The following is a 26,541-nucleotide window of genomic DNA, read 5'->3' as shown; positions in this document are numbered from 1 at the left end:
TAAATAATAATGGAATGGTAAAAAAACAACAACTTTAAATCAAATACATCAATGAATAAAATTAAGTCCACCACTACAGTAAAAGACGAGCCTTTATTTTTTTCGCATTAAGAAAAGCATGTCTTATTAATACTGTGACACGTTTTAAAAATGATACATAGATTAGTGACAAAACAACATCAGAAGCTTCCAACCTACTCTCAGTGCCCCTTTAAAACAGGTGGGACAGGTAGGGGAAGGGCTGTACTGGCAGAACGTGCATGACAGGTATAGGTTAATTATGACTGAGTGTGACTGATGACATGGAAAGAAATGCAAGTGTTTGATGTATAGGAGATGAAAAATTCACTTCAAATTGCTCATACTGGCCAGATATGACAAAGGTTTTCCAATGAAAGAGAACAACAAAAAAACATGCCACACAAGTGTAACTGTTGCCTTTTGTGAACAGGATGTGGCTTGCTATGCAGCTTTCAAAGAGGGTTTATTGATCTGCTCATTCTGGTAAGGCACCACTTGAATTTTAACTTGTAAGTAGGACAGATGTGTGGTCCATGCTTTGAAGAAAAGAAACATCTGCAGGTGAATAAAAGCTAATTTTGTCCTGTTTCAGGGGGGAGTTTCACAATCTGAGTGAAGAGGAAGGTGTGGAAAACATTTGACAAATTAGTTTCAAACAAAAAAAAAGAGGGGGAATATGAACACTGGTATCCTGCTTTTTACTCTTCAGAATATACAGTACAATAAATATAAATAGACGGAGGGAAGACGGAAAAAAAAAGGAAAGTTTATGGACACAAAACGATTTACATTCGAGTCAAATATACAATGCAGCATGAAGATAAGGTGAAGAAACAAAAGAAAACCCTGCAAGTCAATTCTATATTTGGCAAGTGAGCCAATAAAACCTAGACACACACTCGCAGGCTGTCCTGAGGTCAGATTTGACACTGAAATCCACAGTACACTGACTTTCTCATGAAGACATGTGGTCCAAGGAGAACCTTCAGAACTTAAACCACATAAGTATTCTAAAACTAATCACACCATGATGCCTACGTTTCTTACTTCTGATCACCTCACTGAAGGTTGAGAGTTTTTTCAAGATTGGATCTCATGTCAAATATTTTAGATTTTGGCAAGAGGGGGCATGTTCTGATCATCTAATCTAAAAAAAAAAAAAAGGTTTCTTAAGCACTTTTTGTATTTACAAGGTTAATGCATACCTGACACCAGTCAATTATTTCCCCAGTGTTTTGTTAGCATCATAATGTGGAGTCAATTTGGAAGTGAATGCAATAATAACAAACCTCTTCAAAGAGAAAAAGGGAGATTTTTTTGGGAGACACTCAGGAGTTTGAGCATCAGGAGGTGACCGTGGGTCTGGCTTGATTTTTTCTTCTGCAGGGCTGCATTTTTCCTGCTCGCTTCTTTGCTTTAGCCAAATTGGAAAAAGAAATTTCCGGGTCCGGAGTCTTGAAAAAGAAAGAAGTTTAAGAAGTTAGAAGTTTAAACAAGCTGCACTTTCTCTGATTGATTGTTCTTTGCTTTATATATTAAATAAAATATGCAAATGACATACCTGGACTGGAGTCAAAATTATACCCTCCTCCACCACCACCACCGTGGCCACCGAAGAAAGCCCTGAAGATGTTGTTTGCGTCAAAATCTATGGTTGAGAAAAAAGCAAAAAGTTGTAGGATTAGCTGGTGATGTCAAGCCAAAAGAAAAGATGATATCACTTCCTAACTTAAACACAGAAGAGAGAGAGTTTGACATACTCGTTAATTAACACAGTCTTTATTCACACAGCAGAGAGGAACATGAACTGCTAGATCAACAGGACGACAATGTCTTATAACGCAGCTACAGATACAGGAATGGTTATTAGGTCTATTTGAGCTCAGTGTGGAGCTTAATATTTAAAAAAAAACACATGTCACAATGAGCATGAGGAAAGCTATACACAGTTTCTACACTTGACAAGGGCTGAATTAGGGCTCAATGCAGGACTTCATGAGGATAATGAAGAAATATTTAGAAATCTTCAAATTCATAGATGTTATGAAGAATGATAGGATGTTCTGTTTGCAGTTCTCAGCCTCTTTTTGAACTATTTGATATGTCAATAAACTTTACATCATTTTTAGTGGCTTCTGAGTCAGCACATATTTTAGGGATGAAAAGTGCATCTCTAAACATCTTACCACAAAAAGGCAAATTTGTTTAAAACACTCTGGTGGTTTGAAGTTTTAAAGGTTTAAAGTTCAACACTTTAAGCAAAACACCGCCTCCCTTCCAATGATGACTATCAATATCAAATGGTGACTTAGATATGGCCCTGAAAACATCTGGTTATTTTAGAAAAAAAGATTTTGTGGTCATTTATAACCTAGAAACAACTTTTGTACATTTTGTGCCCCCTAGTGGCAAGTTCCATGTCAGCAGAAACATTCTTTTCTTAGCAGGAGAAGCACAGGTTTAACATCAACTATGGATCTGTTCTGTTTAAATCAAAGCATAAGACCAGGAACCAGTGCTAAATCCCCCATTGGATTCAGTCACCATCCTTGTGCTTTTAAAAAAAACTACAAAAGCTGGTACAAGCTGACACACACCCCTTTAGGAAAAGATGATATAGATATAAACTAAAAACACTCACCTCTGCCATCAAAGCAGCCGTCATCATCCAGGTCATGGCCGCTGTCATATCTGACCTTCTTCTTTGGGTCAGAGAGCACAGTGAACGCCTCCCCCACTTCCTTAAACTTTTTTTCCTCCTCTTTCTGCACCTCAGGAGTCGCTGCACTGTGGCGATCTGCAGGACAAAAATATAACAAAGATGAGATATAGAATCATTCAACTGAACTGAAATCGATGTCCTGCATATCTAAACCAGAGGCAGCACCTACCTGGGTGGTGCATAAGGGCCCGTTTGCGATAAGCTTTTTTGATCTCGTCCTCAGTGGCGTTCTTGCCGACCCCGAGCACCTTGTAGTAATCTTTCCTTTTACTCTTCTTTAGCTCCAGCTGTGCGTTCTTAAGCAGATGTTTGTGATCTAGAGAGAGACAATTACAATGAAAATCTGACTAGCTAGCATATGAGGTAAATATGCAAAAAAAGAAGATTGGAAAGCAGCTTACCTGAAGTTTTTTCCGTCTGGTAAACTTTTTCATAGTCACGCACCGCCTCTTCATACTGCTCTGTGTTCATGTAACTATGGGTAAAAAAAATGTATTAAAAACTGCACAAAGGTCAACAGCGGGATAAATGTAATTGTACTGAATGAAAAGCCTACCATTGAGCTCTTCTTAAGTACGCCTTGATGTAAGTGTCATCTAGTTTGATCGCACTGCTGCAGTCTTCTATGGCTTGATTGAGTTTCTTCAGCTGAGGGAGAATGAATCAGAGTGAGATACAGGAGCCTGAGCACTGTGCAGTGTTGCTTTTTTTAAAGCAAATTGTAAGAGAGCATCATCCAAGGAGATGTGAAATAAGGAACATTAATGACTACAAAGCACAAGTCCATTTGTTGCTTTTTTTATTTCGTACCTTTGCTCCTGCTGTGGCTCGGTTGCAGTAGAGTTTAGCGTTGGTCTTGATGTTGTTGGGGTCTATCATCAAGGCCTCCGTGTACAGTTGGTACGCAGCTTCATAGTTGTTGTTTTTGAACGCCTGGTTGCCCTCATCTTTCTTGGCTTTCAGGGCTTTGGCATTCTGATTTAAGAAGACAAAAAATCCTTGTGTTTATTTCCAAACAATTACAGAGTTCGCCCCCTTGACTAGAGTGAATTAACAGGCAGCAGCATGTATCATGGCTATACGTGCCTTGTTACAAAAAAAGGGGGGGCCTACCTAAAATAATAGTAATTGAAAGATAATGAATACAACAGCTATAACATGTTGTTTGAGTGGTGGAAAAATCTTGACTGGCTACCTTTGACCAAAGATGTTAGAGCGTTTGTTTTGTAACGTGTGAACAAAAGAGGAAATAACTGTCTTCACAGGAGATCACACCCTGGCAGAATTCATCATACAAACTTGCTTTTAAAATAACAAAAGCCCTGTTACATAAGAGACAATACAGAAACGTATCGTTAAAGAATTCTTAAAAGTATGATGTTACCCTGCAGGCTAGCCGGGCCTTTTCATGGTCTGGGGCCATTCGTAGAGCCTGGACGAAAAACTGCACCGCTTTATCAATGCAGTCCTCGTAGTAGAGACACAGACCTCGAACGTACAGCGCATCTGCATTTGTGGAATCCAGTCGTAGGATATCGCTGTAAAGGAAAGTCTTGTTAGAACATCTGTTGGAAAGATTCTGTCAATCTAGTCCAAACCTTTTAATGCAAAGCAAGAGATTAGACCTGACAATCACATTCAAAATATTGGATAATAAAATGATGATATCAATATCACAAAACAGTCATATAGCTTAATGCGATTTGTCTTACCTGGCTACAGACTGTGCCTCTGGATATCTTCCCAGCAGAGCCAGACACTCAGCTTTGAGGATTTTGAAGCGATGGCAGGCGGAAGCAACACCTAAGGCCCGATCCATACAGAACACCACCTGGATCAGGTCAAGAGCAAATCAAGCATCGGAATATATACAAAAATAAAATCATAAAAGACTCATGGAAAAACGTGTCAATATATTTCATATTTTTCCACATATATTTGCTGAAGTTCGGTGCAAATACAAACAATGCCACAGATGTTCCTTTTATTCTCAGTAATGATAACAAATGTAGACATAGAAAGACCAGATAGAAAATCCAAAAGTTACAATTTACATAAAAAAAAAAAAGAGAGAGGTGGAGTGAAGAGTTATTACCTTTCTGAAATCTCGCTTTTCAAAGCCAAACTCTGCCATACGTTCAAATTCCAGTAGAGTCGTTGCATTCTTATTCTGAAATACATAAAACAGCGATCAGCAACTTTTTACATTTAAGTCAAGGGGACGGGTTTGAAATGTTTGTTCCAGTTTTTATATCCAAGACTGTGCCTGGTATGTAATGCAATTTACTGTGATCCTCTACAGTAAATACAATGGAGGGATATGCTCCTGTCCTCACCTCCTGCAGGGCCTCTCTGTTGGTGGGCTCAAGCTCCAAAACCTTCTGAAAGCACCGGCTTGCCGCCATGGCGTTGCCCAACGACAGGTGGCATTTTCCTTCACGCAGATGACCCTGTAGAAAAATAACTCACATGTCAACACATCACCCTGTGCTCCGAAAGTGTATCTGCTGTTTTGAAACAATACGTGATGCACATATCACATAAAAATGATAATGCTTTTTATGATCTCCAACTACATCAAGCTGACCTTCATGAAGCAGTCGTCAAGCCGCACAGCCTGCTGGGAATCTTCTAGGGCCTCTCTGAAGCGGAAGAGCATCATGAGGGTGGCTGCCCTGTTCCCATAATAACTGGCATTTTTGGGGCACGCATCTAGAGATAGAGAAATATACACATATCACACAAGTCAAATCGAGACATGGAAGCAAATGACTGTAGTCATTAGACTGTAGAGTAGAGACATCCATACACGTTGTAGAGTATGGCTACAACTAATGTATATGTCATGGAGATTAATCCAAGATTATCTATGTCAAAAGGCAACCAATACTCTATAAATAAAATGTAGGCTTATTTATGTGCTCTCGCTTTATTTCAGCAGAGCATGAGTGCCTGTATGTGTTTCTCTGTCCGGATCAAAGTCTCTGCTCTACTCATGTGTTCCTACTGAGGGAGAGTTTTCTTCTTTGACTCGATCACACTGACTGACACACATCTCCTTTATTGTGTGTCGCAGGGGCAACGCCAGAATTTGACTTTTGTTTGAGCCTGAAGAAGTTATAACAGTTTCCTTTTCTCTGGAACATTTACAACACTGAGACAGCTTTTGTTCACACACAGACTTTTAACAGGCTATTTTCATTGACGCACTCACGTAAAGCCAATGCTCTTATACTGCAAAAGCTCTAGGGGTGGTGTTGACCGATACATCAAATTTTCACAACACTGTGATTATTTTTTCTGTTCAAGAAAGTCCCCTCTCTTTGACGACCTGTATGGATTAAGTTGGTTTACATCTCCAGCACAAGGAGGGAGATAATCGTCGGTGGGCGAGCTACATTGGCTCTCAACAGGCGAGAGAGAGCGGCGCTCTGTGTGGTCTGTTGATGAACATGTGTGTCTCAATAGAAACAGTCCATTTGTGGTTTAATACAATATATGGACAATAAGAGTAGGTTGAAACTTTCTTCTCACTATATTCTGCTTTTTCAGTTTGTTAGGGTTTGTCAGCCTCAATAGGATACGTTTTTTTACATCTGTGAAAGCAGACGTGACTCTCTGAGCAGGAGCAGCGTCAGTTACTACAGATGAGATCGTAAGCCTTGATAAGTTGTCTGACTTTTACCTGATTAAAGTAGAGTCCCTGACCTTGGCTTGTTGCCCCCCTGTCACATCAACAGAGCCGTATCATTATGTGCTTAAAAGCGTGTTAGTTCAACAAGCGGGGGGGGGGGGGGGGGGGCATGAAGTTTTTGTCCATACAAGAAAAAGTTAATCTTTTATTTACCCTTGTTAACAAATGTTATTATTCGTTATGCAACGATCCACTTTATCACATTTCCGATTCGATTCCGATACATACTGTATGTACTGATACCGATATTTTTACACCATAACTAATAATGTTATTGTTGGTATTATGTGTAAGGCTACACAAAGCTTTAGTAAACCTGACAATGCATTGCTCAAACTAATTTAATCTTTTCAACTGAAGTGTAAGAATTGTACTTTTGAACATGATATATTATGGTGCGTTCTAATTCATAACTCGCGAGGAGGGGGGTTGGAGGTGTGCCGCTGGAGGAGAGCGGTGGGATCGAAAATAGCGGAGGTTTCGCCAAACAGCAGTTTGATTTGGTTTCAATGCTGGGGCTCAAGGGCGACATCCACTGGATCAAAAAGTCGCACATTCTTCCTTTAAACATAAATGTTTCCATTTGAAGCACTGCACCAGAGTTAGTTTAGAGCTAGTTAACATCTGCAGTCCCTCTGCAGGTCACAATTAAAACATCACATAGTAATAAAACATCAACAAAAAATAAACTACATCAAACATAGCAGAAATTAGTGTCTTTCAGCAGATTTTTCAGTTTGTTTTTAAAGCTGCTGATAGAGTTACAGTTCTTCATATCGTCTGGCAGAGAGTGCCGCTGAGTCGTTGCTTTTACACAGAAAGCTGACTGCCCAAAGGCAGTCCTGCTGAAAGATTGTATGACGGATTTACCCTAAAGAAAGACTTGGTAGACTGACACAGCTATATTATGTCAACACAACAACTTAAGTATATAGGCAGGCACCCCACCCCTTTCTCTCTGGTCTATGAGCAGTTTTCTTGCTGTTTGGTTGAGTTTGTGTATTTTACTTTGTTTTAGCTTCATGTTCTTGTCACAAGTGTAGTTGATAAAAAAAATTGCATTGTAATAAAAAGAAACTGGCTGGGATGATAATTGTGTGATCATTGCAATTAAGTCATAAAAACTTCATGATTTTATGAGCAAAGATCAGTCAGCGGGGGCCTGAGGATCCAGTCAACAAATACTTAGTTTCAGTAATAATGGTTATTAGTGGAAACCATTGGCTCACCAATGGCTTTAGTATAGTAGTTGAAAGCCTCGGAGTATTCTTTCTGGATGTAGAAGGCATTCCCTTGCTCTTTGAAGCCTTCAGCTTGCCTAAGGAAAGGAGACACAAACAACAACAACAGCTTTAAGTAGCCCAAGCTAACTTTCTTTAAAGATACCTCAAGCAAGAATGTCTGTTAACAAATGAACAAATAGTTTCAAGTAGGGCCTGGAATCTTTGGTTGTCTCATGATTCGATTTCGAGTCTTGGGGTCACGATTCGATTGAGAATCTATTTTCGATTCTGGATTCACGATTCAAAGTCTATTTTTGAATTAGTAGATACTTCAGGATCTACTCCAGTCATCTGTGAGACTAGCTGAATTTCTTGCTGCTCCATTTGGCTTTCTACCGAGTTAAAGAGCTATCCTAAGCACTAAGTGACTGACTGGTTGATTTTTGGAGGTTATGAATCTATTTAAATCTCAGAAGATAAGAATCTCAATATTTACATGAATCCATTTTTTCCCCACCTCTAGTTTCAAGTTACTTTGGGAGCATAAAAGACTGGTATACTGGGGCAGAGTGTGTGAGGACTTTCTGTTGGTTTGTTACACCTGGACAGCAGTTCTGGGGACACTCAATCCAGTACTAAATATAGCAGTGAAATTCACCTGCTGAAGTCCTGTCAAAAGCACCAAGTGTTAAGGGTAAATTAGCACTGATTTATACGAAAGGCGTTCCTTGGAAGCTGCTCTCTTTCGGTTGTAGCATTTAAACAAGTTGCAATTTAGGCCACACCACACCTGCATTGACATCATGGCAGTCAGTATGAATGAATATTTTTATTGTTTAGAAAAACAAGAGTCAAAAAATTATTGTGCAAATAGTCCACTTACAGAAATAGAAACATTTTTTTTTTTTTTTACATTTTTACACTTGTCCATTTCACACAATAACATTCAGTGACCAAAAAGGAATAGGCTGAAGCCCAAGGATTATTTCTGCCTATCCTGTAAAATCCTTCATATAAGTCATATCAGTATGAAATACTTGCGTTCGTCTACATTATTCATGTTTATCATGTCACTGTAGACAAGGAGCCCAGTCCCCCCCCCCCCTTAATTTGTGAAAGACATGTAAACACTAAGCATGTAACTTTACAAAAGTCAGCCAAACCTGATTCAGGACAGGATGCTTGCGTATGAGTCAGAAAAACTGGATGGCTTACTCATTTCCCCTTAAAATCCTAAAGGATAATCATGGTTTTATATTCCAGAATTTGGAACAAAGTTGGGCCTAGGAACTGATTAGATTCCACACATCATAGATTATTTTTCCAGTAAGATATGTATTTGCTTTCTTAAAGCTCAGTTTTGACTTGCAGTTTCAGGATTCTCGATTCAGATTCATGCAAAGTGTCAACCTAAAAAAAAAACTCATCACTGTCACTGCTCCTTATTTATTCCAGGCTTCAGGAGCTTCTTTACTACTATCATTACTAGAGGAGGGGAAAAATATTCAGAATGTAGAAATCGAGATTTTTATCTTCTGAGATTTAAAATCGATTCACAACTTCCACAAAAATGCTAAAGCTAGCTCTTCTACTCAGTAGAAAGCCAAATGGAGCAGCAAGAAATTCAGCCAGTCTCACAGATGATCCTGAAGTATCTACTGATTTAATAATAGACTTTGAATCCAGAATCGTTTTGAATCGAAAATAGAAAAATCGAATCACGACCCAAAGAAATGAAATCGAATCGTGAGCCACCCAACGATTCCCAGCCCTAATCATTACCCTGCTCGATTCTCCATTCAGCACAGGCAGACTGTCTGAACACACACCTTTATAAATATAGTTATTTATGATTTATTTTAAAACTTACTCATCAGAATCTAAATACTTTATTTAACCAAAGCAAATGGTTTTTTTTACCCAAAATATCTAATCACTTTTATTAGTGTTGGTGTTACATATTTTATTATATTCAAATGTTGTGCAAGTTTAATTTTATTATTTAATTGGCCTATGAAAAATGTTGTCATCAGTTCAACAATCAGATTTAAAATCTGATCCAATTCATGTTCTTTATCTTTCACATATAGCATGTTGTGACTCGGGTAAGGTGTAAGGTTGGCAGGCATTACTTGTCTTTAACACAAAACATGATACATTTACATTTAGAGTAAATAACACCTGTAAGACTGCCAACTCAGGTAACACGAGTCACGTGTAAGACAAGACACCAATCATATATGTCCATGAGGATGATCCAACCGGGCAGGTGAATTCAACTATATCCACCGAATGTCACTAAATACAACGTTTTAACATCGGATACGACATATTTTTTATTATGTAAGTGGAAAATGTCGATGTCTCAGGAAGTTAGTGAAGTTATATAATCACTGTAACTTCATCTCGTGGTGTGAGTAGCATGTTCAGCTACTGCTATCAGGCTGCCTCGCATGGAACCTTCTCGATGGTGGAAAACCACGACTGATAACTATTTACTGACATTTAAGAGACTGATTTCCCGTCAAAAGTGTTAAGCATTTTCCCACATAATTTCGTTGTTATTTAGGAAGTCTTAAAGACACGATTTTATTCAGCTAAGCGTTTATTAAGACCCGCTAATACACCTGGTTTCTTTTCTCGAGAAACGTAAGCTGGGCACGACACGGAACTTATTTGACTTAAACACTATTTACTGTCAATTTTTTAACCACTGTACCTATGGTTATAACAGCGCCTTGTATTTATTAAAAACAAAAAAAAATAAGATTCAGTAAAAGTGGTACAAGGTTCTGCCGTTTCCCCCCATAACAAGCTAGCCTCGTTAGCTTCTCTACGTGCTAATAGCATTGTAGTTTTTACGAGCCTTGTCAGCTAACTCAGGATAAATTCTTCCGCGAAACTTCGGTTCATTACAGTTTAAACACACCGCACAATAAGACACAGTGGACTTTTGTGTGTTTACCGTTCAAGGTCCTCCGGATTGCGGATTTGGGGTTCTGTGTCCACCGGCACGTCGATGTCAACAGCTGCCATTTTTTCTGGAAAGGACGAACACGAACTGACGTCACATCCGGCATCAAAAGCTGTTTTTTTTTTTTTTTTTTTAGGTCATGAAAAACTGGGCCAACACAGGACTTATAACAGAAAATCTAATCATTGTCTTTTTTTCTTCTAAATTTACGGTAGTTCAAATTAATACACACCGTAGATTTAAAGCACACACACTTTCTAAAATGTATCTTGCATAAAAAGTGCTAATTATCATTATCGTACGTATACGCGCACTATTTTGCATCATATTATTTCACAATTAAACTCTCACCTGACAGCGTGCAGCTCCACATGTTTTTGTGTTTTTTAGATGGTCGGATCATCGCTGCTACCAGACTTTTACAGAAAATAGTATTAAAAAATAAACAGTTGGACATGCTGTGGCCGATTTTTCATTAAAATAATGTCTATAACGAGTGATAAAAAAAGCTGACCTTCTTTTCGGTAAAACAAAGAAAGAAAGAAAATGCTCTGTCTTATTTACAGTTAATCTCTTCCAATAATCCACCAATAAAAAAAATAGATTTTTAGATTTAATTTCTGCTATATTTTTTTTCTCCTAATAGAACTTTAATAAAAAATCACGACGACAACAGTCATTCATGATGTTGTGTCTGTTAGACTTATACAAGAGAACAACTGACATCTGCTACTCTGCCCTACAAAATAATCCTATCCTTCCCTTGTTTGCAAAATTCCCCTAGAGGGCACTAAAGCATTATAGAATAGCCTATAAAGACGTAATATACATATAGACTTCAGAGGGTTTTAAATCCTAAGTAGTGCAGTGATTCTACACACATACAATTACATGATTCTGTGCTTCATAAAAAGTGTTTTTTCTTTTTCTTTTCTTCATTCTGAGGTAAGTAAGTAGCATGAGTGTGCCTCAATGAATCCCATTATTGAAGTATGCCTATGATAACTATAATTATGAAAGATAAATGTTTAATTTGTGTAAAGAAACAACCACACTGTGTAAAAAAACAGTACTTTTTATAAGTTCATATAGAATACAGTATTTACATTTTTAGCACATAAAATTTTACATTATTGCAATCGATGCACAGTTAGAATAGTTGTTTATTTCACCAGTTCATACTTAAAAAATACATATTGCTTGAGAAGATTTAGAACAATCAGGTGCTAGGGGAGGTGAAATAATAGTTTTTCGTACAACTCTATAAAAACATATTATGTTAAATAAACAACAATTTTTTGATATACATTTTGGAACATCACACAATAGCCTCTCTCATTATAATGAACAACATTTCAAAATTATAACTTGTTTTTTTTACCATCGCCTGATAACCTTTATATAACCTTTATATAATTTATCATGTCAATGAAACAGGAGTTTCAGGCCTTATGATTAAAATAAAGTTCTCTATTAATATGCATGCATGTGCATGATGTAGTTTGTTCACATGTAGAAAGTATTCTCAGTGGTTGTAGTTTGATTGTCACCTTTTAACACAGAGAGAAAGTCACAGAAATATAAGGATTGTATGTATTTATCAATAATGGCTTCAAAACCAGACAAGGACTCAATATGTTCATTTTAAATACCATCAGTAAGCTAAAATTGAAGATCCCTTTGTCTTTTCAAAAGATGATGATTTAATGAGAGATTTGATAAATCTTTATTTTCTTGATTTAGATTTGGTTATGGACACTTAAGCAGACATGAAGATTTTTAGTTGTTCTCCCAGAAAACAACTAAAAAAGCTCTCAAAGTGAAAGACTGTATGGAACAAACACTTACTACCATTTAAATACCCTAGTGTATTAGTCTGTTATTGTGTAATAAATAAATCTTAGAGATGTTTGTCATTATGGCTTCCAGAGGAGTCCAGACCCCCAGGAACATGCACTCAACAGTTTGTTGTCGGGGGAACCAGCTGAGCTATGGTCCTTCCATTTTAAGGATGAGTGCACCGGTCAGTTAGTGCTGAAATCTCCATCCAAACGCATGGATTTGTGCATACAGTTTTTATGACTTGAATCTGCCAAAGTTGACATGCCGATATTTTGCCCTCACAATCGCTTTGTGGGTCCTGGCATCCCTCAGGATGCTTTGTCTTCATTGGCCAAGATACACTCTGCTGTAAGTCCTAGTTTTGCTCATTGCTAGTAAGGAGAGAAGATAATAGGTGCATGTGTTGCCCTAAGAGGTCCTGGGGCAGGTCTGAAGAGAGTGGGACTGATCAGGGGACCCTGGATGATGGTTGTTGGACCAGGCGGAAGTCGTAGTGCAAATGGTCCCGATGCCATGGTGCACAAGGCAGCTGGATTGAAAGGGCTGGTCAGGAACCCTGCCGGCAGGGCCTTGGATAGCTGCTTCTGCAGGGCCAATTTCGTCTGAAACCAAAGAGACAGATCCCGTTAAAAAACTTCTAATAGTCACTTTCTACAGCAAGGCTAGTAGAACGTATAAGCTGAACTTAATGACTGTGGTGATTGATCGATTGATATCTTTATTTGAACATGACTGATTCAATGATGATTGAAAAATAAATGACAAGAGCAATAAAAAATATGAAAAATGAATCCTAACCAACAATATCAGTTACCAAATTCAAAACAAAAACAAACTGTACATGTTTTAAAAGGAGTAGGGGAATTTTTACAATTCTTTGTATCCAACCTTTATCTACCTTTAACAATTATAACACAAATATCACCCCAGTGTCAATAGGAGAGAAGATACATAAATATATATATCTAACTTGCTATCACAATCTCTCCCCCTTCCTGAATCTATTGAAAATATGTTCTTTGCAAAATGTTTTGAGCAGAATCAAGTTTGTGCTTTATTTGAGTTCAATGTTTAAACTGTACCACACATCCATCCCACAGACTGTTGTACACTTACTCTTCATTATTTTTGGAACACTGAGTGTTGCTCAGAGTTTATTTCTAATGTCAGCATGCTAACATGCTCATATGTAACTGCTAACATAATGATGTTTAGCAGGTGTAATGTTTACCATTTCACCACAAAGTTAAGATTGTGATCACTAGATAAAGAGGATACCCAAATTCATTAGGATTCATTGTTAGGAAGGCATTATAGTCTGTAGAGAATTGCATGGTCTTCAACATGATAGACATTGAGATATTGTAGTCTAGACCAAAGTGGCTCACAGGTCACATTCACCCTTTCACACCATATTAACACACTGATGGCTCCTTTGTAAAGTGTCCATCAGTCTTAAAGTCCCCATTAAATTAAAATAAATGTTCCCGGTTTAAATACAGCGATCCTTAATTACATTTTCACTTATTGGTCGAGTTTATTTCAATTAAGCATTATCTAAGTATGTTTAACATCGATATAAATCCTGTACTCGTGGTATTTAATTGTTGGACCGATTGATCAATCCAATCAAATTCATCCCAATGTTTTTTTCCACCTTCTATCTTGTGATTGGTTCTAACCAGTTTCAGTTGGAAATACCTCAGGACAGTTAGATAATCTAACTCGAAGTTCCGTTTCATGGGGACTTTAATTAATCCCATACATACACATTCTCACCATTGACGCAGGAGCGAGAGCAATTTGAGGTTCAGTCTCCCAAGGACACTTCAGCATGTGACTGCAGGAGCAGGGGATCCAACCCCAACATTCAGGTTGACATATAACCGACTCTACCTCTGATCAGCAACCACCTATCAACAACTTGGAAGCCACCAGACATGTAAATTGTTGACTGGTGTCATGCAGAGCTTTCCACTCTTATCTATTGAGCATACATAACTTTTTTTTGCATTTTGCATTGTGTATGTTCTTTGATGACCATATGGAATATGGAAAGAACTAAAAGCAGTCATAGGTGTGTGTTAGTGTTTGTGTTAGAGCAACTCTTACCGCTAAGATAGCACTTGGCTGTAGTTTGTTATAGGGGGGGAACTTCACCTTGACAGGCTTCCCAGCCAAACGCTCTTTGTGTCTCCTGCTGCTCATGTGCTGAAAAAGGACCCAGAAGTACAAAGCTGTGATTCAGTCTGACAAACGACAGGAGTGCTTACAAATTGGGTAGTTTTACTTTTAGAATAGAAAAGCTTAGTCATTTCAGATTTTTTATTTTTTAAGTACAGGGGGTCAGTGCATTGTACAGTAGTAAAAGTAGTTGTATTTATAACATCTGGGTACATCCATATACCTGCTTCAGCTGTGTCTCTGAGTTGACAGACACCTGGCACATTTCACAGTGGAAAGGCTGGCTGGATACACTCATAACCGCTCTGGTCTTTGTGCCCATTCGCTGCTTTATTCGGCAGTTGGGCCTGGGCGATGACGTCATCCTAACCCTGCGATGTGACTGGCTGCTGTTATGACCATCAAGCATCTGTTTGTGTTTAGAGCCTAAATAAAGAGGATGCCAAATGTTAAAAAAGATGTTAGAAATCAAAATGGTTGTTAAAATGTCATGTCAAATTCATCTAAGAAATATCAAAAAGCAATTGGCTAATGACTAACAGGTAGTATTGTAGTATTTACCACTACAGTGAGCCTCCAACTGGGAGCTGGAATTGACCGTCACTTTGCATGTGGGACAGTGGAGATGTTGTCTTTTGTTGCTCTTGGCCTCCATTTCCTCTTCCGCCTTAACCTCTTCAACCATAACCTCCTCCACCTTAACCTCGTCCTCCTCACCTCCTGTGGAGCCACCCAGAGGGTCTGAGGGGGATGCTGAAATGGTGGCTGGGCTGCAGCCCTCCATGGGGGCAGTGTCTGAAGGTGTATCAGGAGATTGAGGACTAGAGGAGACTTGCGGGGACGGTGGAGGAGAGTGAGGCAAGGAGGGGTCTGCGGATGACGGCTGTGAGGAAGGTATGGATGCTGTTGGGCTCTCCTTGGCATTTTCTGGTTGCTGCTGTGCAAGTTGGGTATTAACTGGGCCTGTGGACATATGCACATATATGGAGGTTGTGCCATGAGTCAATAAACATTTTGATTTTACACTTTTGTATTACATTATTATATTTGTATTCGTATTTTTAATAAGTGTCTAGCAGACAAGATGTGGAAACAACAATATGAATGAGTTGACTAGTTAGAAAAGTTGAATGTTTTTTTGAAACATTGGGGGAAGTTGTAATTTTATTTTTCATAACATTGTTTAGTTAGCCTTTATTGATAGGACAGCTGAAGAGAGACAAAAGATGTGTGGAGGAAAGAGTAAGAGACATGCATCAGAGAGGGCTGAGGCTGGGAGTCGAACCTGCGACCAATGCGTTGAGAACTGTAGCCTCTGCTGGCTGAGCTTAAACCAGCCAGTCACTTTTGAAATTGATATAGTAAACTGTTTGTTAGGATTTGTTCATTTAGACATAAACCAGAAACTGACATTTGTTTTGAGACACATTTGTAGGCACCTGATTCATATATGTCCAGTCTTCACTCTTATATTCTCTTATATCTCTGTTTTTGGTCTCCACCAACCCTAGAGAAAGATTTATTGCGCTTTGGCTGCTAAATTATTTACAGATTCAAAAGTTTTCTTGTCCCTCTTTGTTTTAGTAGAGTATTTCCATTGATACTGCAGCCTGATGTGGAATAAAATGTAAACAATCAAGCAGTAAGAGTTGATTAGAAATGTTACATGTAAAACTGAAACATTAGCAGAATGGAGCTAAAAGGGCTATAGGGCTAAGGAGTGCTGCTATGGTGGTATTTCCACTATAAGCAGCACCATTGACATACATGAAGCCATGTAAACTGTGTACTTATTATTTAAATATACACATCATAGCTGCTTTAATTTTTTGTTATGTGATTGAAGTGGTTTTGTATTTCTCTGTTGTAATCTTTTGTATGTTTATGTGCTGTTCTAGATGACACAATACTCTGTACACAGATTTATGTCAAGTGTTGACTTAAAGTAAAAATGTAAAATATTCTGCTAAAAGTTTAATTAGGCTGAAACAAACAAGAGCAAGACACAGCTTTAGTAATCGACAGTAGACATATTTTTCACCACCACAAAGCATGAGTACTACATACTTAAAGCGCAATCAAATTTTCTTGACTTGTGCTTTTCTTCTTGGTTAAATTATACCAAAAAAAACATGTTATTATACTCTCTTATCCTCATCCACATTTCTTTTGTTCTCTCTCATCCATCTTTAATTTTAGCATCTTTCCCTTGTTTTTCTTGCCATCTTAATCCTTCTTCCTCTGTCTCTGTGTCCTTTGTTCTCTTTTTATGCTGAAGCTCCCTCTGTCACCATCAATCAACAACCATGGTAACCACTGAATGTAAAAGGCTTATCATTGTGTGGTTAGAGGGATATTGATAGCTGGAAGAAGATTGTAGGGGAGGATCAATTGGAAAAGGGAATGCTAGTCAGAGTATAGAAAGGAAGATTTTAAGTCAGGCACAATGAAAAGCTGACAAATAACCGGAAGAGTATACACAGCACTTTGGTAAAACAATTTGTGCAGACAAACTTGTGAAAAACCATTAGCTATAACAATAAGAACATACAAAAAGTGTCCAGGCCTGTAGTTACAAGTAAGCACTCTTACCATGTTTGTATTTTGTCTTTAATAAGCGGTATTTAACAAACTAAACTGCAGTTCAGACTCATTTAAGGAACTTTTTCACTGTGAGCTTTCCAGGCTGATACTAAAACGATTTAAGATATTATTAGTAAAAGCATCTATCTACTGAATGACAATGAGGGCATACAGCGTATCTCTATTCTTGTGCTAAAAAGTGCATAATTACATTGTAAACAAAAGGGATAGATGAGGTGCTGTTTTCTGTTTATTTCAAATTCCACACGTTTATTCAAAACACCCACACCGGGTTCTTAGCTGCATCATCGTCTTGAAATGAACTTTGTTGCATCTCTTCTTCTTACAAACTACCAACTAAACAACTCTTGAACTTCTTTTTTTCAACACGTGGTTTAACTTCAAAGGTGATGCTATTTGGAAAAAAACTGAAATAGAAAGCTAATTGGAACTAAAAAAAATTCAGATAAGCTAATGCAAATGAGGAAGTCTGTGTTTTAAACAAAAACGTTTTCTGGTTCCAACTTTTCATATTTCATCCTTAAGGCAATGTCTGAATTTTCAACTGTTGGTCCGACCTAAGAAGACATTTGATGTCGACTAAGAACAAATAATTTAAAACTTGAACTCTTGATGATAGCCAATTAAGTCAGTTAACTACACACATTCCCTACATCCCTGATATGAACCTAATTTTGCAATGTCAAGGTTTCGCTCACAATTCTATATACATATACTGCTCTTCCACGACTGTAAACACTAACATGAGCCGGCTTTTCTCGACTCAAACTCTCCACTCTTAATCAAATGCTGTTTTTGTTTCTTTTGTCATTAAAGCATAAACATACGCCTGCCTAGTATTACTGTCCTTTTTGTAAATTGGCTTCAACCTTTGACAAATCCTACAGCAAAGTGGTAACATATCTCATAGTTTGATCAAGAAACTGTAAATGGTAGTTCTATTGAGCCACTGACTCATTTCCATCTAAATCAAGGAACTACAGCATATAAAAGGCACTTCATGCATCTTTAGATGTTCTTTGAAGTGATTCTCATCTTGCAAAACGTCTCAGCTTGATTGGGATAATTATCTATCTGACAGAGCCAATGATAGCAGGACAGGTAATAGCAAGTAATTAACCAGCTGAGTGGCAGCTAGCAAGCCTAAGTGCTTACGTCACTGCAATTAACACTAATTACATGGGAGATGGAAAGAGATGGGTGCCTTTAAAAAAAGAAAGATTTGTACCTGTTTTGTCTATCAAATTAGATTCTGTGGGTATCGCCCCCCGCTCTCTGTCTTTTCCTGTTTCAGTTGGACTGTATCCGTTCTTCTTTCTGTTCCTTTGCGTCTCCAGGGCCTTCAGCTTGCGAGTGTGTTTGTGACCTTTGTAGTGGGCCTCTGCTTGGTTCTGATCATGACACATACGCACATACACCCACAAACACACAGAAATATGCAAACATGAGCAAAGTCAGTATACAGTACAGAATCACTGACTTGATGAAATGTAGCAGCATGAAATCAGTAAACCGTAACGTTTCCATCTGTTCCATCTCTCTGGCTTCACATGCTTCCAGGGAGTCATCATGCTATTGAACATTTGACTCGGAGGAAGAGTCACATCTCCATTTTGATTATCATCTTCGTCATGGTTATGAATAAATGAGCCTCACAAGGACTCTTGGTATTGCATGACTTACCTTTTAGCTCATTGGCTCATCGTTGCCCTGATGTGTTCTGACACTAAATAGCCCATGTCTGTTTTTCTGCAGCAGAAAATAATGACCCCTGTGCCCAGTGGCCCCGCTAGCCGTAATCTAGTACAGACTGTGCATACACTTGATCTATGAAAACTAAACAGTGACAACAGAAGATCCTCTATTACATTTTTCCTGTTTTACATTGTTCTTGAGTCGCAGCCTGCGTCTGCACACCAACATTGTGACTTAATTATATTCAAAGGCATATGATTGGCGTAACTATTGGTAGCGGTCAAAACATTTCTGGTGCTGTACTATGGAGTGAACTATTTTTTCAATGAAGTGAATTGTGTGTGTTGGGAATAACTTTAGTAGCATAGAAATTAGCCAACCCAAACAAATGAGATTTCTTTTTAGGATTTTTAAAATAAGAACCAACTTTGCAGTGAAGCTTGTGCAGAGTATAATACTAGCACAGAGTCTGCTAATGTTAGCACCGCTAGTATTCATAGTACAACAGAAGGCAGCAGCCAGCTAGTCCATGATTAAGTCCAGGAGCAATCTAAATATCACAGATATCCCCATCAGTGACTGTTTCCCAAGAACCGGAAGATTCTGATATTTTCCCCACACACACAAAACAGCCGCAGTAGGTGCTACCTCCGCTTCAGGTGATATCGACTTTATTAAAGTTAGAGTTAAAAAGGACATCTGATGGTCACACTAAATATGTTGCTGACAAGATTCAAGCTCAAAACTGACATAAAAAGTCACGTCTCTCTGGAATAGCTTTAATGGTTTATGGCTCCAAATACATTAGCTCACGGTTGTAAAAGGTCAGTTTCTTAATCTGACTTTTGGTGTTGTATAAGTAGCGTCAGTCAGCCCACTTGTTAAAGGTGTCTGACACTCACTGGAATGGTTTTGTGCCCTCTATGAAATGTAATCCAAGTGATGCCAAAGCTTGAGTCTTCCACTTTGAAAGGAAACACACTTGTGGGACAACATATGCATACAGATTTTTTTTAAATTCCAAAATGGTTTTGGAAATCTGTGGATAGTTGCATTTTAGCTGAACAGAAGAAGGTCTGTTCTCAGCAAGAAAAGATGACCGTAAAACAGCTGAACCAAAACCCATTTATCTGAAAATCTACACATTTATATCATCATACAACAGATCAAGTCCAGATATTTCACATGTATGTTTGTTGAGTGATATATTTTCTTCAAACTAGCACTATCTGTCTACACAATATGATAAAAAGCTATAGTGTTTGACATATGACTCATTTTTGGTGTATTTGTAGCATCTTGGTGACAAATTTAAAAACTCCCTCTGCTCATTAAGATCTTAGAGGGGCTATGAAAGAACCAGAAATATTGCTGGTGACTGAGCCTTGAGTCAGGATTTAAAAATGTGATTAAAAAAAAAATCTGCCTCTTGCAAGGTCTTTTTCACAGGTGATATTTTATATTTTCATCCGGTAAAGCACAGATGTAACATATCAATGTCTCAGTTCCATTAAGTGATAGTGTGTCAGTAATTAAAAACATTAGGACCTCGAAGCTAAAATGATTAAATTGAATTTAGCCATTAATTCCTACATAAACACTTGTGCTTCTCCTAATGTGACGGGTCAGAGTCTTCTGTCAAAATCTTGTCTCTGAAGGTGAGAAAGGTCAAATAGCCTCAGCAACTTGAATAAAATATCAATAACATCAAGTGTACAGAACAAGCAGAAGGCATTAAGATTGGTCTGGACTGGTCATATTCATAAAACTTTCTTACCATCAAAAAATCCCATATAAAGTCAAAAGTATTGTCTGTATAGGCAAGGTCTTATGTGGCCAATGCATCAATTCTGAAACTATTTAAAACTTGCACTTTAAATCAATCTAACAGGCACAGACTTAGAGCTGTAAATGTTATCAAGCTCCAACATGTATTAATCCGCTACTGAAAATAGTCCCTTACAAATATTCCATGAATCTTGTGATAACATGAAAGTGCCCAATTTAGGTTAAGTTATTTAGCCCTTAAGAAAAATGAAAATTCACCCAACATTTGTGACAAATGTTTAATTATTTTCATAGAATAAAGAATGGACTTGATGCTCAGTGCCATGTTCAGTTTCAGAAAGTTTGACACAATAAGGCATTGTTAGTTTTGTTGCCTCCATGAGATTTGTTAACAATAAAAAATGATATACAATATAACCAACCTCTTGCTTTCAGAGCACACCTTTGTTTTAACAGAAGTGTCTTTCTGTTGAAACGGCACTACTTCTGTCCATAAATCAGTATAGTGTCTGAGTTTGGAACAGTGGAACAAGATGTCAAGTATCTGTCTCCACATAAGGCCGTTAGATAATTTGTCTATGCTCAAATTATCCGTACAAATTCCAGGCACACATCGTACAAACGCAGCCTCTGGACTCTGTGTGCACTTGATGATCTTTTTACACAGAATGCATTGAGTGGAGGGCGCCAAGTCCTGTCTCAACACTTTGCATGAAGCTAAGGCTGCTACACAAACAGAAAGGATACCAATGTGGGTCAAAGTGTGTGTGTGTGTGTGATTCAGGGCTGTGCAAAGGGTGAACTTGCCCTTTAGCTATGTTGAATGTCAGTGCACACAAACCATTCAGCGTGACTTTCAACTGAGTCAGAGGGATGAATCTGCTCCCATCCGCATACTACCAGAGTAGTATGAGTTCACTATGCTCCACCATAGTGACTCTAAGAGAGAATAACACTTAGAAAAGGTGTCCCAGGGCAGCAAAACAAGAATCCTCAGTTAAAGACTTCTGAAGGAGGCCGTCATGACTGACAGCTTTGTGCATTCTCACATCACTGATGTCCACCTCTTCATCCACCACAAAAAGGCAGCAAATTAGTGTACATGTGTGATCCTTCAGGCTTGAATCTCTCATGCTTTTTCAGTGAGTTTAGCAGCCTTAAATGAATAATTTTCAAGTCTTTTCCTTTTGCATGTACACTTGAAATGTATGGATTTCATTCTCACAGCCATCCATCTTTGTTTTCACAGAACAGCTCCAGTTTTTCCTTTTGTTTGACAAGTCCGAATTCAGAGCAACAAAGCATTCTACTGTTGAAGAAAAACATGTCGTTAATAACTTAAGAATTATGAAGACTAAATCCGATTATGAGTTTTAAAATTATGAACAACTGACTGTCACTGAATTGGATGAAACAAAAAATTGAATAGTGGACAGGTTTTTTTTTTAAGCATTAAGTTGTCATTTTGGTTGTCGCCATCTTGTTTTTTGATGATGATTAGACATATTTTCACAGGAAATTAGACACTAATCCACTGTAAAGATGGTTATTTGAACACAGTGGATTCATCGCTTTTGGAGTTTGGCTAGTCTAAGAAGTGCAGTTTTTGGGCAATTCTAGATTGGCTCCAGATAAACTCTGGAAGTTGCAGCTTAGTCCAAACCGAAACATCTTTCCAGAAAAGAATTGTAATGTAATTTTGGACAGACATGCTTGGTTCCCATTAAATTAATTACATTGGTGATTATGGCATACAGTCATATACCTTCATCATAGCAAAGGAAACAGCCGTCTACATAGTCAATGTTTTTTGAACATACTATAAATTATTAAACTGAGGCACCTCTGTGATATAGGGATGTATAAAAACAATTAACTTGACTTAAAATGAATTTAAAAAAATCTTAAGTGTTTTCATTAACCACTCATATTCACAACGACAGCCTACAATTGACTCCAATAAAACAATTTGTAATAATTGGTGAAAACAAAATAAGTTGATGCCTCAATTGAGGACAATGGGTTTATAGTTGCTTTGAAGGAAAAGTTAAAACTGTATGTCCAAAAGGAATAAAAAGGGTTGACTGCAAAAAGGAAACCTGCTGCATACAAAACAAGTGTACAAAAACTATGAAAAAACTTGGAAGAGTCAGAACTATTCCTTTTTCCAATCTTCTTCATCAAATGCAAATTCCAGCTGCTCAGTGCAACACCCCTGTTGGGACCTGGTACCTGCCTGAAACTTGGCATCCAACTCCCATGCGTCAACCTGCAGTCTCAGCTTGGCTGCGGTAACACAGAGAGGAGGAGGTGGAGGAGGAGGAGGAGGTGAAGGAGGAGGAGAAAGCCTGTTAGCTAGAACACAAACTCTTGACAACAACATCACTCTATGTCTAAAAGTACAGAGCAGAAAGCGGAGGAAAAAAGACAGGGACAGATGAGGAAGTACGGAAAAGTACATTGGCCTTCACCGGTCTCCTGCTCCCTTCAACTTTCACAATTCACACAAAGAAGAGTCATTGTCATTCAGCCAGGTTCCTCCAAACAATTTAAATGCAAATATGTATAAACCAGCTCTATAGTGGGAGCATATTGCATATGAAGAGGGAGGCGTGATAAGGAGTTGAAGCAATAGAACCAGCTGACTGGTCTCCTTTTAAAAACAGGTTGGTCAATAAAAAAGGAAGCTGAAGACAGATACAGTGTGGATTGAATAAAGGTCTGCTTCAGGATGCATAACCTATCAGATATGTTGCAAATATGTGGAAAATGTAATGCAAAACATAATCAATAGATGAGATTTTTTTAGTTTTAAAGTTTAAACGTTGTTAGAAAAAGCTGCGCTCAGCAAACTTCAACAGGGTCAGAGTGAATCATGTTTATTTTTCACCTTCTTTATTGTATATAAAGTGTTTCCTTAGAGGGTGGGATTTAACTAATGACTACACCTGCCAGAAAACAGAGCTGAGTGGGTTTTTTCCCCCACTTTCCTGAAGCCTTCTGAAGAGCTTTTCTTTATCCAGTTTACCACTAAGCACAAAAAGATCTCAAGGTAAGAAACCTTAACTTCTTTTTTTTTCTCCATCTATATCAAAGAATAGATTGAGAAGAATGAGTGTGTGACTTACAGTGGAGTTGAAGCGCAGGTGGCAGATGTTACAGGAGATGATCGGTTTCTTTTTGGGTGGAGCCATGCCAAAGGTGTGGTTGATCACTGCCTTCTGAACTGGGTCCATCTAAAACGTGGAGAAGAATATGATCAGGGCGATGTGGACAAAGACTTTTGGTTTCAGAGCGGAGGGCAGAATAATTATTTTATATAAGTATATCCTACACTGACACAAATGCCATAACAATGCCAAAAGTACTGATGTAGACCTGTTTTCATGTGTTTTGTTTTATTTATAAAAACACAAGAAATTATATGCATATGTATCCTGTATTCAAAAGAATATCTGCCAAAAATTACGACAACAACGACGATGATGAGGAGGTGGTAAGGGGAGGTTTGTGGATGACATTTAGATGGTGTATGTCAAAAACAACCAAAAATCTGGCATTTCAGAGACCACTTAAGTAAAATAAAAAGGTTTTTAGGAATTAAATTTGTTTTCTTTAACATTCTGAAGAAAGTAGTCAAGCTTTGTAAGCTCTCTGAAAAGAAAATACCTCAAATGTCACTTAATAAATCCTGTGTTTTCATCCCTTTTTCTGTTCAGACTTTGACTGTCTACAGTGCAGCTGTGTGAGTGGACGCTTATTTTTAGCACCAAGTGTCAGACAGGAATCTCTTCCAGCCTTCATGCCTGACACATTTAACACGTTCCTCTGACTTGTCTCATTAAGGGTTAAAGCTAAATGTAGACAATGACAGTCTGATGCTTCTTTGTTCAGTGCCAGACCAATATGATTGTCTTTTTATTAGAGAGAGCTACGTTACATCAGGGATCTCTCAAATATTTTTAATTACTAAATAAAACCCTTATAGAGCCTGCCGATGTAGTCTTGATACAGTATTGACATTTTCTGCTAAACAAGGGTACAATTTGCATATTTCAGGTAAAACAAGGATATTGGTCATGCTTGACAGTATACTAGTTCTTTTGAGAGATTTACATTTTAAGAAAAAAATAACCGTTTTTGTTTTCAGTCTAAAAAAGGAAGAATTCCCGCATGATTAACCTCTGAAAAATTCCTGGGGGCCTCATCCTAGTTGATATTTGCTATTTGCTATTTGCAGAGAACACAAGCAATCAATGGGTTTCTTAAATATTTCAATTAAAACTACATGCAAAGAACACATTCATTCAGTCTTTGTTGGTGTTCTCTTGTAGCTGCATCAATTCAATCAGTGCAAACAATGGAGGCCTTTTGGTGTGTAAAGGAAAAGGATTTCTCATTTTTAATTATATGTTGTTAATCAGATTGCACGAGGGCTTCATTTATACAATACCACATAACAACAGATAGACACACATCGATACAATGGTTTTCAGTACAATTTTAGTTTTTACAACTAGTACGTTTTTAAAAATATTTTTTTTTATATTCTTCTTGCTTTTACCAACCCATTATTGTCTTTTGGGCTTTTATAATAAAAAAAACAGATAATTTTTCATCAACCATGTAATGCACAGCATGGATTGTAACATCGCTGAAAAGATGGTAGATTGGTCTGTTATTTTTTTTCCTTTGGAATGAATTGATTTGAAGCCATTACACGGAGCATGCGATGCATAAAATGACGTCTAACTGGACTAAAACAAATGCACTCGAGTGTGAGCATTAAGTTGAATATTAAGTTTAAGGTTGAGCACAGGATCAAAATTATTAAAAATTTCGGCCCGTATTTTCCTAAAAACAAGTGATCCTGTATCCTTTTTATTGCCCAATACATTCTCATGTGTGTATATGAGAAAAGTTACTCAGCTTCTTACCATGTTGAAATTTGGGAAGATGCTGAGCGGCGAGGAGCTGTTCACCCTGAGCGGTAGGAAATGCTCTAGCTGGGCGCGAGTCTGCGGCTGGAGGGGTCGACCCGGCAGAGGCAGTGAGCCCAGGAGAGGGTGGACCTGGTTCTGGGAGAGGGCACCTGCAGTACGGGAGGATCACATTTGAGAAAACACATCAGAGTTTTCTTCCACTCCTCTTTCATCTGGTTGAGATTCTCTATTTTTAACGCCTCTATGGATGCACACAGAGACAGAACAGAAATGTCATCCTTTTTCATTTGAGGCCGCCAAAATCGCACATCATTAAACACCCAAGAATAAAGACCAAGTTTAGCATCAATAGATCTTTCCCACAGTGAATGATGAACTCAGTAAAGCTTAAACCATTTCAATTATAGCAGCGGATAAAAGATGAGAGGCTTTGTGTGGCCTTTTCCGGCTTTACAAGTCCATAGTTTATCTTGACAAATGTCTCTGGCCTTTTAATGAAGCACCAGTGTGTGTAATCGTGTGGTTTTGTTCTTGCTCTGATTCTTCAAATTGTCAATATAAATAGAAAATCATTTCAGGGAGGTTTGGAGGCCTGAGTCTTTATTAATTTTCTTTACCAGTACAGTTTTGCTCTTTAACCTTTTCCACATGATCCTCATCTCATCATGCTTTAGCTTTGTTGTCCTTAAATCCCTCTGACTGCTCATGCTTTAAAGAGCAGCACGGCACACTGACCTTTTGTCTCTACCAGAGTAAACATTGCGTTTATATTCAAATGCACAATTTCTTACAGAAGCATGGTGATTACAGACTGTTTGTAATGCCTTCATATGCTGAATGTCCTGAGGTTT

At 38.0% G+C, this 26,541-nt stretch overlaps 2 protein-coding genes across 3 annotated transcripts in view; both read right to left on the bottom strand.

Moving 5' to 3' along the window:
- Positions 1–74: 74 nt before the first annotated feature.
- On the bottom strand, positions 75–10,747 carry LOC132955104 (dnaJ homolog subfamily C member 7-like). The gene is made up of 14 exons (XM_061027792.1): positions 10,626–10,747; positions 7,667–7,755; positions 5,331–5,455; positions 5,080–5,193; positions 4,839–4,913; positions 4,456–4,574; positions 4,128–4,281; positions 3,554–3,718; positions 3,300–3,391; positions 3,145–3,218; positions 2,913–3,059; positions 2,663–2,818; positions 1,583–1,669; positions 75–1,475 (listed from the first exon to the last, which is right to left on the bottom strand). The coding sequence occupies exons 1-14, from the start codon at positions 10,694–10,696 to the stop codon at positions 1,438–1,440; spliced, it is 1,506 nt and encodes a 501-aa protein (XP_060883775.1). The 5' UTR covers positions 10,697–10,747; the 3' UTR covers positions 75–1,437.
- Positions 10,748–11,694: 947 nt separating this feature from the next.
- Positions 11,695–26,541, bottom strand: part of LOC132955519 (zinc finger protein 385C-like) — a 70,012-nt gene continuing 55,165 nt past the window's right edge. For both annotated transcript variants that reach the window (XM_061028382.1, XM_061028383.1), the window contains 7 exons: positions 25,685–25,839; positions 23,876–23,983; positions 18,493–18,655; positions 15,222–15,623; positions 14,884–15,086; positions 14,589–14,687; positions 11,695–13,078 (listed from right to left, as the gene is read on the bottom strand). In XM_061028382.1, the coding sequence (XP_060884365.1) occupies positions 12,848–13,078; positions 14,589–14,687; positions 14,884–15,086; positions 15,222–15,623; positions 18,493–18,655; positions 23,876–23,983; positions 25,685–25,839 (1,361 nt within the window). In that variant the 3' untranslated portion in view covers positions 11,695–12,847. The remainder of the gene's footprint in view (positions 13,079–14,588; positions 14,688–14,883; positions 15,087–15,221; positions 15,624–18,492; positions 18,656–23,875; positions 23,984–25,684; positions 25,840–26,541) is intronic.

Source organism: Labrus mixtus, chromosome 21 (assembly GCF_963584025.1).
Source record: "Labrus mixtus chromosome 21, fLabMix1.1, whole genome shotgun sequence".
Lineage (NCBI taxonomy): Eukaryota > Metazoa > Chordata > Actinopteri > Labriformes > Labridae > Labrus > Labrus mixtus.
This window is presented reverse-complemented; position numbering and strand designations above follow the sequence as displayed.